At 38.9% G+C, this 14,186-nt stretch overlaps 1 protein-coding gene across 4 annotated transcripts in view; it reads right to left on the reverse strand.

The window, feature by feature from the left end:
• Positions 1–14,186, reverse strand: part of PSEN1 (presenilin 1) — a 95,843-nt gene that overhangs the window by 71,258 nt on the left and 10,399 nt on the right. For 2 of the 4 annotated variants that reach the window (XM_004466055.4, XM_058293108.1), the window contains exon 2: positions 13,540–13,666. In XM_004466055.4, the coding sequence (XP_004466112.1) occupies positions 13,540–13,614 (75 nt within the window). In that variant the 5' untranslated portion in view covers positions 13,615–13,666. Of the gene's footprint in view, positions 1–13,527; positions 13,667–14,186 lie in introns of all 4 variants that reach the window. The other 2 variants (XM_004466054.4, XM_023591027.2) reach the window with 1 other exon arrangement.

Here is a 14,186-nt window from a genome sequence, read left to right on the forward strand (position 1 = left end):
GATTTCTGGTACTTTTTATCAGTACCCCTTTGGCAGGCTAATAATAAATACTGTGTTCTACTTTTTTCTCTTAATGTTATTTCATATATACATTGTCATGAAATAACAGTCAACCTGCCTACAATTTTTAGTCACAATGTATTCTATTATACTGATATATTCATAGTTTGCATAAATTATATTTATAAGAAATTATAAATCATGTGAGAGTTTATGGATATCATTTGGATTTCTACAACTAGAAATGTGAGGCTTCTAAGCCTGCACTGTATAGAAAGAACTAGAATAGTAGCTTAAGTACTGGCAAGTTAAGTGGAAAACTTGAAAACATCTACTAATCATAGGCAATATGTTTCCAACAACACACAGAATTCCAGCTGGCACCTGCCAAGCTTTGTGATTTCCCCAAAGTTAGCGATTTAACCATTACTCTAATGTCAAGGAAGGCTATCATTTCCCTGAACAGTTGACATAACCAGTTAGAAATAATATTTAACATTTATGGGGCTGTTATATTAGGTTTGAACCTACAGTTTCTTAACATATTATTAAGATTACTGATTATATTCTGATGCAAAGGCAAGCCAAACCAGTTAGAAATAATATTTAACATTTATGGGGCTGTTATATTAGGTTTGAACCTACAGTTTCTTAACATATTATTAAGATTACTGATTATATTCTGATGCAAAGGCAAGCCAAACTGTTTTTCAGGAGGTCATTAAGATTTTAAATTATTTTTCTCTTTACTTCTCTTTGACACAACTTGGAAAACAAATAGATTCTATAAACAGTACAATAATACTGCTAAAGGCTTACTGGACCTGTGGACCCAACTCAGTTTAAATTTAGCTCACTACTTTCTTTTTATTTTTCTCAATGTTCCACATACTTAAACATCACTTTACATAGCTTATAGGTTTGCTTTCTGTTTTTTATAACAGAAAGCAAATTTATAATAATAATTATAGAATTTTTGATATATTAGTAGTATAATTTTAATAGAAACATTTACAACACAATTAAACATTATAAGACAAATAATTACAATGATATATTATAAAAATATAATTATAAAATTTATAATTTTATGGGCTTTCTCACAATTAAAAAAGTGACCCAAGATCTTCTAGAAAATGAGATTAATTCAGCCAGTCTATGATTGCCTAACAACTTAATAAAATTTAATGCTTTGTATTGAAAAAAGATACTGCAGATGACCTTCATTTATAAAGACCAGACACATTTTAATGTTATAAATTTAGCAACTGAAGGTAATGGATTTACACAAGTATTCTTTAGCAACTGCTTCATAAAGAAAATCATTAGCAATCTTTCAGTAGATTATTACTCTTTTTTTCCTGAGGTACCAGGGCCAGGGACTGAACCCTGGACCTCAAGTGTGGGAGGCCGGCACTCAACCACTGAGCCATCTCAGCTTCCCTGAGTTGGTTTCTTCACCCATTTGCTCGTTGTTTGTTTGTTTTTTTTAAAGATTTATTTATTTATTTATTTAATTCCCCTCCCCTCCCCCGGTTGTCTGTTTTCTGTGTCTTTTTGCTGCGTCTTGTTTCTTTGTCTGCTTCTGTTGTGGTCAGCGGCACGGGAAGTGTGGGCGGCGCCATTCCTCGGCAGGCTGCTCCCTCCTTTGCGCTGGGCGGCTCTCCTTACGGGGTGCACTCCTTGCGCATGGGGCTCCCCTACGCGGGGGACACCCCTGTGTGGCACGGCACTCCTTGCGCGCATCAGCACTGCGCATGGGCCAGCTCCACACGGGTCAAGGAGGCCTGGGGCTTGAACCGCGGGCCTCCCATGTGGTAGAGGACGCCCTAACCACTGGGCCAAAGTCCGTTTCCCCTCGTTGTTTGTTTTTATGTTTTTAGGAGGCACCGGGAGCCAAACCCAGGACGTCCAATGTGGGAAGCAGGTGCTCAACTGCTTGAGCCACATCTACTCCCCCGCTACTACTACTTTAAGACTTCTTTTTCTTAGCTTATAGAACACTGATTCTTTTCTATTTTAAATAAAAAAGACTGTTCCCAATTTATTTCCTTAAGAACTAGAAAAACTGGGGTCAGAATAAATCAATATGAATAAAAATATCAAGTATTCAATTTATGAATCTAACCATTTTTCTCTAAGGTCATTTTCCCTTTATTTCTTTACCTCCAATATAGCTGTGCACCAAAAGCAGTGGCATGATCTGGATATTGGTCAGATATACACATTCCTTGGTCCCTCCCCAGACCTACAGAATCAGAACTCCAGGGGTAGAGCCAGATAATTTAACAAGCCCTCTAGAGAAATCCAGTGCACAATAATGGTTAAAAATCACTGCTCTAACATATATTCTATAAGACTTAACTAGCAATATAAGCAGATTTTACATTTTTTTGTACCTTAGAAGAACAAAAAGTCACAGTAATCCTTACAAAAGATATGTCTATACTAAACCAAAACACGAACATTCACTATTCTGACATTATATTTTTAATTTCCTCTGGTTTAAAAATATTCCTGTAATGCCACTAAAAACGAAAATGAATGGATGTGACTCAAGTAGTTGAGTGCCTACCTCCTACATAGGAGGTCCTGGGTTTGGTTCCTGGTGCCTCCTGAAAAAAAAAAAAAGAATAAGCAAAACAAACCAAAAAAAAATAAGTCAGGGAAGCCAATGTGGCTCAGTGCTTGAGCACTAGCTTCCTGACTTCCCACATATGAAGTCCCAGGTTCAATCCTTGGCCCCTAGTACCTTAAAAAACAAAAAAAAGAAAGAAATGGAGGCTGACTCCTGGCCAGAATTATGACAAGCCAAGGAAAAAGAACTCTACCTATCAAAAATTTATGGCAACAGAAAAACCTTACAAAATATTTTAACAAGCATATTAAAAATTAACCAAAGCAATATGACAAATCACAAACTGTAGGAAAAAACACCCAGATAATGTTTTGTTAGAGACACTTTAATATCCAACCTATTCAATATATTTAGGAAAGAAATATTTCATTTTGCAATTTGTAAACTTTGCCTTTGTCAGAAATAGCTAAATCATTAGTCAGGTTGCCACCTGGTCTCTAGTCCCCTCAAGACATAGCCAACCAATAGCACAAACAAATGTGAAGTCCATGCTAGCTTCTAGTTAGAGGTGGAGGGTGAACTAATGGAAAGCAGTGAAATCTTAAATGCCAACTCTAAGGAAGACAACATTTCCAAGAAAAATGAAATATAAATAAAACAGAATCAATTGTGGCTCAAGTGACTGGGCTCCCATCTACCATATGGGAGGTCCTGGTTTTGGTTCCCAGGGCTTCCTGGCGAAGGCAAGCTGACCTGCACAGAGAGCTGGCATAACAAGATTACATACCAAAAAAGAGAGAGAGAGGAAAAGACAATGAAAGACACAACAAACCAGGGAGCTGAGGTGGCTCAAGCAGTTGAGTGCATCTCTCCCACGTTGGAAGGTCCCAGGATTGGTTCCTGGTCCCTACTGAAGAGAAGATAAGCAGACACAAAAGAACATGCTATGAATGGACACAGAGAACAAACTGAGAGCACAAGCAGCAAGGGCGGGGGGTGGGGGTGGGGATAAATAAATCTTTAAAAAAAAAAAAGAGTAAACAAGAAATAAAAAGCTATATATACTTTAAAAAAGAAAATAAAATAAAACAGATTCTCCACTTGGCTCTTGGGACATGCCAAGCTGTATTCTGGCAGATGTTCTACATAAAAATTAAGAGATGCCCCCCTATGGTGAGCAACGCAGAGAGAAGAGCAATGTGAGCTGGCTAAGCGTGCCCACAGAAAACCCAGAAACCTCTCAAACCTAAGCTGAAGTTCTTAAACAATTGGCAAAATTCACTCTAGACTTTTATTTACAGGCACAAAATTTTTAAATTTCTCTTACTAACACCTAAAAAAAGGCTAAAATCTTTGTTTTTTTTGCTGGGAGATTTATATACAATTGATTTAGAGATGATGAGTGACCAAAAAACTCTAAAGGCAACTCAGGGACATGAACCACATTCTACGTTCAGGGAATTTACAACCTAGATGGGGTAAACAAGCATAAAAGTATAAAAAATTCTAAAAAGTAAAAAGATGAGAACAATGCAAATGTGTTAACCTCTCTCATCTGGCATCAGCAGGAATTATTTGTTTCATATGGATTAGTTTTCCTGACAATCAAATCTTAAAGGATAAGTCCAAAGACTTTTAATATTTTTGAGGAGATGCAAAAATTTTAATACATTATAAACATTTCAATCTCTTAAAATGGAGATAACAAACATAACTGGAACTTTTATTGATGATGAGGTCATATTATAAACTCCAATTACCAAATCAATTACTCTCAAAGGTCTCATGTTATCAGGCGATTTTTGTTTTACCTCAGCTGCTCTGACTCACCCACTATTGTGAGCACCACAGAGAACCAAGAATGCTCCTCCCCTTCCCAAAGATATTCCTCAGGTAGTATACTGCCCTTTTGCAACCTTTCGTCACAAAAATTTTCTTTTACAAAATTGTTTTTCTTTTAAATTATGAGACAAGAATATTACAGAACATTTGGAAAGTGAAAGGGGAAAGTCACCAAGATCACCAATCTTTTTCTTTTTTGGAATCAATGTAAGACAATGATGGACCAAGTGAACATGAACTGACTACACAACAGTTCTCAATATAGTTTAGCTTATTCTTTCTTTACAAGATATGAAAGAGCTTTTTTAATATTCAGGGCTGTTTATACATTTTTCTTAAACTACTTTTAATTGAAAAATGCAAATAAATTTAATTAAAAAGGAAAGAATTCACCTACCAAGACATTTAAACTATGCATCAAAAACAAATATATACACTTTGACTTATTGGACTTACTCCACTCAGCTAACATGGAGTTGAAGAAGGTCAACCACCACAACATGGAGCCTAGAGTGTCTACAACTAGAAGCGGGAAGAGTGCATCCAGTACCCATGTGGAATCTAAGCCCTCACTTGACATAGGTGTGCAATGGACACAACCAATCCAATGTCCACAGAGAAAATGTGGAATGGGTGTGGGAACGGTAGCCATGGGGGCTGCTGGGTGTGGGGAACGGGAGGAAGAGATGAGATGTGGAGGCGTTTTCGGGACGTGGAGTTGTCCTGGATAGTGCTTCACGGACAATTACGGGACACTGTAGATCCCCCCAGGGCCCACTGGATGGAACGTGAGAGAGTCTGGGCTATGATGTGGACCATTGACTATGGGGTGCAGTGATGCTCAGAGATGAACTTACCAGGTGCAATGGATGTATCACGATGATGGGAGAGAGTGTTGCTGTGGGGGGAGTGGGGGGCGGGGGTGGTGGGGTTGAATGGGACCTCATATATATTTTTTAATGTAATTAAAAAAATAATAATAATAATAAATAAATATTAAAAAAAAGAAATAAAACTGAAAATGTTCATAATGAAAAAAAAACTAAAAAAAAAAAACAAAAACAAATATATATACAAAGCCACGTTATATTTCTACAAAATCAATAAGAAAAAAGACAACGCAATAGAAAAATGGGCAAAAAATATGAATGGGCAAATCACAAAAGAGGAAACTCAAATGGCCAATAAACATAACAAAAAATGTTCAACCTCATTAGTGATCAGAGAAATACAGTTAAAATAACATGAGATACCATTTTACCCATCTGATTGACATGAAATAAGTTGGACAATACCAAGACCTGGCAAGGATGCTGTGGCAGTTTGAATATGGGTGGACCCCAGAAGATCACGTCCTGATCTTCATCATCATCAATCCATTCCTATGCCTGTAAAGCTAGTATAGATGGAAACTTTTGATCAGATTCTGTTAAGGGACCTTCCTATTGATTAGATCACTTGAGTAGGGCATGACCCAGGATGGATCTTAATCCTTTTTCTGGAGTCCTTTATAAATGGGAGAGACATGCAGAGACACAAAGGAAAAAAAAAAAAAGCTGAAGAGACAGAAAAACCCCAAGAGGCTGAAAGAGAGGCCCGGGAGGCCAGAGGCTGGAATCAGCAGAGCACAGCAGCACAGAAAGAGCACACCCCCACCCACCCACCTGACTGAAAGAGACAAGGCCAGGAGGGGAGGGGAGAGATGAGCCATATGCCTGATTGCCCACAGCTGAGCTTGGTGAGAAAGAAAACTTCCCCTCTGGAGAAGGCAGAGACTGGCAGAGCGACCATTATGTCCTGTCATGTGCATGATCACCCAGAGCTGAGCTCCAAGAGAAAGTATCTTTAGATTCAGGGTTCTTAACTTTTTTTGGTCCACGGACCCCTTTGCCAGTCAGGTGAAAACCATGGACTCTTTACTAAGTCCACACTATACTGTGAATCTAATAAATATATCATGCTGCACCAACACATTCCCACAAGAATAATGTTTTTTTGAATTTCACTTCAAGCTCACAGCCCCCTTGTTAAGAACCCCTGCTTTAGATGCTGCTATGTGCCTGAATGCTCAAAGCTGCAACTTGGTAAGACAGCATATCTTGATGATGCCTTGATTTGGATACTTCCATGGGCTCGAGAACTGTAAGTTTAAAAAAAAAAAAAGATTTTACTTTATTTATTTCTCCCTCCCCCCATTGTCTGCTCTCGTGTCCATTTGCTGTGTGTTCTTCTGTCTGCTTGCATTCTCGGTGGCACCGGGAATCTGTGTCTCTTTTTGTTGCGTCATCTTGCCACGTCAGCTCTCCATGTGTGCGATGCCACTCCTGGGCAGGCTGCACTTTTTTTGTGCAGGGTGGTTCAATGCAGGGCACACTCCTTGCACATGGGGCTCCCCTACGCAGAGGACACCCCTGCGTGGTATGGCACTCCTTGCACACAGCAGCACTGCACGTGGGCCAGCTTACCACATGGGTCAGAAGGCCCTGGGTTTGAACCCTGGACCTCCCATATGGTAGGCGGACGCTCTATCAGTTGAGCCATATCCGCTTCCCCCAGAACTGTAAGCTTTTAACCTAATAAATTCCCATATAAAAAAGCCAACCCATTTCTGGTACATTGCTCCCAGCTGCTTTTAGCAAACAAAAACAGATGTAAAGCATTAAAAACTGCCAGACACTCTTGATGTATAAAACTTGACTGAGTATACCAGCAATCTCTAACATAGTTTATGATCTACACACCTAAACATGGCAAGTACCTTTGAGAAACTTATACATGCACACAAAAAGTAATGAATTAGAACATCACCGCTGTACCGTCTATTATCATGAAAAACTGGAAATAATCAAATATTTGCAAACAGGAGAATACTTGTAAATATATTTATATAAACAGAGATAACGAATGAACTAGAGCTACATGGATCTAAACATACATAAATTCCAGAAACACGTAACATGAACCTACAACATGAATTTCTACAACTTTACATACACATGATTTCTCAAGGTATGACACTATTTATATAAAGTTTTAAAACAGGCAAAATAATATATGTTGTTTGTACACATAATTAGAGTAAGCATATAAAATATAAGAATGATAAACACCAAATTCAGGAGAATAATTACCATCCTTGGAAAAGAAGAAGGGGAATAGGGTGGGGGAGGTACTTCATTTTAGCTGCAATTTTTTTGTTATTATATAACTAGTCTCTCTTTCCAAATTAAATCTAAAATTTGGTTTTGTTTAGTTAGGGTTTTGTTTAGCATAGGATTAATATGTAATAGAAACAGAAAAGATTTTGTGTACAAACTTTACAAAAAACAACAGGGCATACACAGCAAATAAGGCAAGATGTTAATGATTAGTAATGTTGGGTGGTAGGTACATAGGTGTTCATTATTATTATTTGCCATACATTTCTGTACGTGCTTAAAATATTACGTGTAAAAATGTGAGAAATAAATTTAAGTTAAAATTTTTAAAACCCACTGTTTTCAGGGCTGTGACTACTCTCATCAAACTTCAACCCCCTGCACTGTGAATGAGATTATACACAGCAGGTCGCAAAGGAAAAATTACTTTCTGGGCTAAGTAGCATTACTAGAAGAGTTTCATTTTATAAAGTATCCACTAAGGCTTGAAGAAATAAAGCTAAAGAAAACACCTGACTTTTGGAATGGAGAGACATGCTCTCTTCTTCTTAAGCAATAACATTGTATAATATCACCGTAAGGGTACTAGAAGTTATACAAGGAAGTCAACTATGAGTAAGACTTGGTTAGATCCAAAATGATTTCAAGTTCATTTTACCTCTTGTAGGGTGACCAACTCCTCATTGTTTGCCCAGAAATCTTGCATTCCAGGAACCCCTCAAGTCCTGAACAAACTGGGACAACTGGTCATCCTAATGTCTGTCCAAATCAAAACTTTAGAGTTGGGAGAGAATTTGAGATTATCTAATGTGGCAGTTTGAGATTATTTAAGAACTCCAAAAAAGAGAAGGATTATGTTTGTAAACTAGTTTGTTTACAAACTAGAATCTGGGTGTGATACCTTTTGACTGTATCAAATTCAAAGGTTTTAAGTTTACTTGATTAAATCATTTTAGGGCCTTTGATTCGACCACATCAGTAAGGCACGACTTAGGTTAAGTTCCTGCCCTCTTGGTGGGCTGAGATGAGCCCCAGGGAGAGCTGAGCCATTTACCTGATAGTTTGTAGCTGAAGAGAACAGAGCAGCTAAGCAGCTGAGAAAGCCTGGAAGGAAATGAGCCCTATGCCAGACTGATAGAGAAAGCCCTGAGAGGCCGGCTCTAGGTCAGCCTACATCTGAGATCAGAAGAAGCTGGGCTGATAGAGCCTTAAGAGGAAGAAGGAATGAGACACCAGACAGAAAGTACTCACCACCTTCAAAAAGTGGCAAATGACTGGTGAGAAAGCAGCCTTGCACTGGACTCTTTAAGGCCTTGTAAGTCTAAGTTTTTATCCCCAAATAAACACCCTTTATAAAAGCCAACAGATTTCTGGTACTTTGCATCAGGACCCCTTTGGCTAACCAATACATTTGTTAATCACCTAATTTTACAGGTGGGAAAAGTGATGTACTAAGAAATTAAGTGAAAAAACTTACATACAGCTGCTTTAAATTACAACTGGACCAAAGCTAAATTTTCCCTGCGGGGTGCCTATTTTTATGTAACTCGGCCACAAGCCCTAAATGCCAATTCTTCAGTGTTTTGTGGGCAGTTTTCAGTATCTGGTTACCCTCTTAATCTTTCCTAAATGCAAAAGTGCCTCATGACATGAGTTCAGACTAGGGATGCTCCTGACCTTGAAGGAAGATACTGAGGATAGGAAAGAAATAGAAGATCCACTTCTTTACACGGATCTTTGAATAGTCTATAGGGGGTTATTCATTTTCCTTCCAGTTTTAAGAATGTTAAGCAAATCTCTTCTTTTTTTGTGTTAATGTAAAATAGCTTCTTTTTTTTCACTCTAGAGGATATAGTCATAAAGGTAGGCACTTCAAAAGACTAACAATTCCGCGATTTTTAATAGAGTGGTGAGAAACGCCTCTCAGCGAGATCTGGTCTGCCGAAGGCCACTGTCACAATGAATAGGACCTCCAAATGTCACCATTCACTTCCTCAAGGGTCAGAGTCCTGGAAGGGAGCATTTGATTGGCAAAGATGAAGGCATGGGCCCACTCCCTTAGCTCCTCTCAGACAGGAAGAGAGGGAATTGGTCCTTGAACTTTTATTTGGGAATAGGTACTACCTTCTAAAAACAGCCAAAAATTTAGGGATTTCTCCCCAAAAAAGAAGGGAGTTTGGATTCCAGACAGCCAAACTAGTCACAAAAGTGAATGCAAGCAGGAAGGGAAAGTCATAGAAGAGATTCATAGAAGGAAAAATTGAGAAGAAAATAGATGGTGGAGCCTTAGAGAAAGCCTTGAATACATTTAAAAGGCAGGCAGATGAAGAGGAATCAGTAAAGGGGAGCAAAAGAAAAGAATCAGGAGAAAGCAGTGTTTGAGAATACAAGGACGGAGAGAGTTTACAAAGCAAATGGTTTGCTCTGAGAGAACAGATGGAGAAGAGGGCTGGAAGTAGAAACCAAATTGTAAATGGAGAAGGAATTAATAGAGAGTGAAGCAGGGATAGAGTAACCTCTGAATCAAAGTCTTCCACACCATAATTCATATTGTTGTAATGAGACTTGCAAAATATATTATCCTGTGACAAGAAAAATGCATGACTTTTTGTGTAGCACTGTGTCTTCACTTCATTTGAACTTCACAATAACCTTGTGAGAAAGGTCTTATTCCCATTTGGTTATGAAGGAAAATGATATGCAATATCCAATGTTGGAGAGGATTATAAATCTTTTCCTGGAGTGTATCTTGCTAGTAGATACCAAAGGATTTTAAAACATATGTTCTCTAACCCAGAAATTCCTCTTTCAAGAAATTTAGCCTGCAGAAATAATCATGAGCATGCACACAGACTTATTTACATGGTTGTACATGGTGTGCAAAAATAAATAATTGAAAACAACCTAACTGCAACACGAGAGGATTGATATGTCCATACTATGAAATTGTGTACGATCATCAAACAAAAAACAAAAAACTAGTTATTCGAAGGAGGAGAAGACAGAGGGAAAACCTGTTCACTTAAGATGTGTGCCCTCCAAATGCAAGGTCCTAAAATGACATGCTTGGGCAGGACCTGGCACAGAGTCGAGGACAGCGAAGACATTTAATAGGCTAGTTTTCTTTCCTTTAGGGTAGAAAGATAAAAACTTTCCTTTTGAGCCCTCTAAGCTGGCCAGTGAACAAACAGGGAAAGAAATAATACTAAAGATTTTTATGCCTGCAGAATTTTGTCTTAGTGTAGTTTGCATTTAATAAAACCACTATTGAAGAGCTAAAATGAAAGAGCTGCTTTCAGTTAATATGCAAAAACAGTCATCTATGTCCAATTTAAATCTGGATACTCCCATTTTTTCATGACCATCCAGAACATATACAATTGATTCTTTACAGCTAAAAAACTGAACAATGAGATTCTTTTCCTCTTCCTTTGGGGCTTTTAAAAGTATATTAGGGAGAGTGGGTGCAGTTCAGTGGTTTGAGCCACCTGCTTCCCATGTACCAGGTTCTGAGTTCAACCCCCAGTACCTCCTTAAAAAAAAAAAAGTATATAGGTACAAAATCAATAAAAGAGAGTTGGCATTTTTCTTTCCCAGAGTTTTTTCATATTTATCTCCTTTCAGTATCATAACATTTTTCCAACTAAGAGACAGTAAGAAAAATAGAAAACACACAGAAGATTTGGAATACAAAAGCAGTTTTAAGTTCCACATCTGTCATTTAATTTTCTATGTGATCCTGAACAATTACTCAAACTGCAAAATTCGTATACGTATCCCATGGTAAATGGAACACTTAAATGAGAATGTGTATAGACGATCTTTATAAGTCACAGAAGGCCTTTTTTTTTTTTTAAGAAGTACCAGATGTCAGGGGAGTGAACCCAGGACCTCCTATTTGGGAAGCTGGTGCTCAACCACTGAGCCACCTCGGCTTTCCTGAGTTGATTTTATCATTTGTTTTGCTTGTTGTTTTTTTTTGTTTTGTTTTTTTAAGGAGGCACTGGGATCTGAACCTGGTATCTCCCATGTAGGAGGCAGGCACTCAATTGCTTGAGCTGTATCTATTCCCCCAGAGAAGGCATTTTAAGGAAACTTATTTAACATCACATTATCAATAGTAAAGCTAAACAAAGTATCCTTTCTTGATACTACTATCCTAAGTGGTCTGGAAGATACCACTGAGAACAACAGCACTAAGACTGGCTAAAACCAAACCATGAAACATATGTAATTATCAACGAAAGTCCTGTGTCAATCATACCTCCTCTGGAGCATCCTTTCATTTCAATTTATCAGTCACTTAGGTTTTTTATTTAAAAAAATAAAAAGGAAGGAAGGGAAAAAATACCAAAAAGCCCTACAAAACCTGAGTATGAGGGATAGAAATAATACTACATTAACAATGGAGAGGGAAGCGGGTTTGGCCCGATGGATAGGGTGTCCGCCTACCATATGGGAGGTCTGCGGTTCAAACCCTGGGCCTCTTTGACCCGTGTGCAGCTGGCCCATGCGCAGTGCTGATGCACACAAGGAGTGCCATGCCACGCAGGGGTGTCCCCCGCATAGGGGAGCCCCACATGCAAGGAGTGCGCCCCCTAAGGAGAGCTGCCCAGCGCAAAAGAAAGTGCAGCCTGCCCAGGAATGGTGCAGCACACACGGAGAGCTGACACAACAAGATGATGCAACAAAAAGAAACACAGATTCCCATGCCACTGACAACAAAAGAAGTGGACAAAGACAAAAACACACAGCAAATGGACACAGAGAACAGACAATGGAGGTGTGGGGGCAGGGGAGCGGGGTGGGGGGGGAGAGAAATAAATAAAATAAATCTTTAAAACAAAAAACAAAAACAATGGAGAGTTCAAGCACTAAGCTAGGACACACAGTGAACAAAGCAGATAATGTTCTTGACCTCTAGCAGCTTACATATAATAGGAGAGGCAGGTAATCTAACCAACAAGTAAACACAGTATGCCAGAAATACTGATAAGGGATATGCACAAATAAAGTGGAGTAAGAGGATGGGGGTACCTGGTGGAGTGGGGAACTGAGGAGCTGAGGAGGCTCCCTGAGAAGGTGATCCATAAGGTGACTGATAAAGTGAAGAAGGGAGCCATCTGGGAGAAGAATGAGGGAAGACTCCAGGGTCCAGAGCCTAAAGAGGCAGTGGAGAGGGTGTGAAGGGGTTTTAAGATGGGAAGGTAGTTCCTAGTTCCGCCTCTGGTTTGAATAGAAAGTCTGACAACCCCTGCCCTCCACTTTCATCACAGTTTAAACTTGGCTTTGTGTTTTCTAAAATTCCTACCAAGTCTCCAGCATCTCAAAGGTGCTCTGTGGAGTCTGCATTCCATCTATAATGAATAGCTAACAAGGAGGCAGGCGCAGGTTTGAAATCTATGTGGCAGCGGAATTTCTGTATTCTGTTCTTGGCTTACACCCCTTTTCCAAGTTCCTCCTTCAAACTCAGAACTTCTACACAAAGCCTTGCATTCATCATTGTGCCATCAACTGTCAACAAACATTTACTGACTGAGCACTGTCAGGAACTGTGTTAGATACTGAAAAATAAAAGTAAATAAAATGCATGTATACTATGGGTATACATTGGGTAAAAAGTGAAAAAGAAAAAGATTAAATAAACCAAGTCTCCTGCCCTTAATTGCTCAGCCTGCAGAAAAGAACAAGGTAGGTACAATAATAAACAACATGTAACTCTAAGGTGCTGCACACCTGGGGAAGGGAAGAGGCTTCAACTGAGGAGGTGATAGCTGAGTCAGGGAGGAACCAGATCTACGCCTAGGTCTTAAACACCCTAGGTCTTAAGCACCCTCCACATTCCCAACACCAAAGGGTACAAAGTTCAACAACAGGTAAGTCTGGTGAAGTAAAGACTGCTCAGCCCCCTCTGTATAGCAAGGGCAGTTTCAGAAGCTGACACTGTACCTGGCTACGTACAGTATTGCTCAGGTGGTTGTCCTCGGACATCTGTGCATTCTGGAAGTAGGACAAAGGTGCAGGTAACTCTGTCATTGGAGCAAATGTATAGAAATACTTTTCACAGAGCACAAAGCCTCTTGGGATTCTGAAAAGGGAAACAAAATAATTCTTTGTGCATTACAATTATACTTTTAAACACTTCATTAGTTACACTCAGCAAAAACAAACCTTTCTTGGAAAATTTTAGGTTGTATATATGTTACTAGAATAAAAATTAAAAAGAAAAACTCTAAGACTATACAACATCAACAGTGAACCTTAATGTAAAGTATGGACTAGAGTTAATTGTACAATTATAATATTCTTTCATCAATTTTAACAAAGGTACCTGTGGTAGTTTGAGACTATATATACCCCAGAAAATCATGTTCTTGAAACTGGTCCATCCTGTGAGTATGAACCTATTATACTGGGACCATTTGATCAGATTACTTCAGTAAGGTGTGACCCAGGGTGGGTCTTAATCCATTTATAAATGGGATGAATACAGAGAGTTGGCACAAAAGAGCTGAGAGAGAAACGGACAGATGGAGCAACTAGACGCTGAAAGCAACAGAGCCCAGAGAAGAAGGCAGAGACCACCAAATCCACCATGTGCATTCCCA

This window comes from Dasypus novemcinctus, chromosome 3 (genome assembly GCF_030445035.2).
Source record: "Dasypus novemcinctus isolate mDasNov1 chromosome 3, mDasNov1.1.hap2, whole genome shotgun sequence".
Lineage (NCBI taxonomy): Eukaryota > Metazoa > Chordata > Mammalia > Cingulata > Dasypodidae > Dasypus > Dasypus novemcinctus.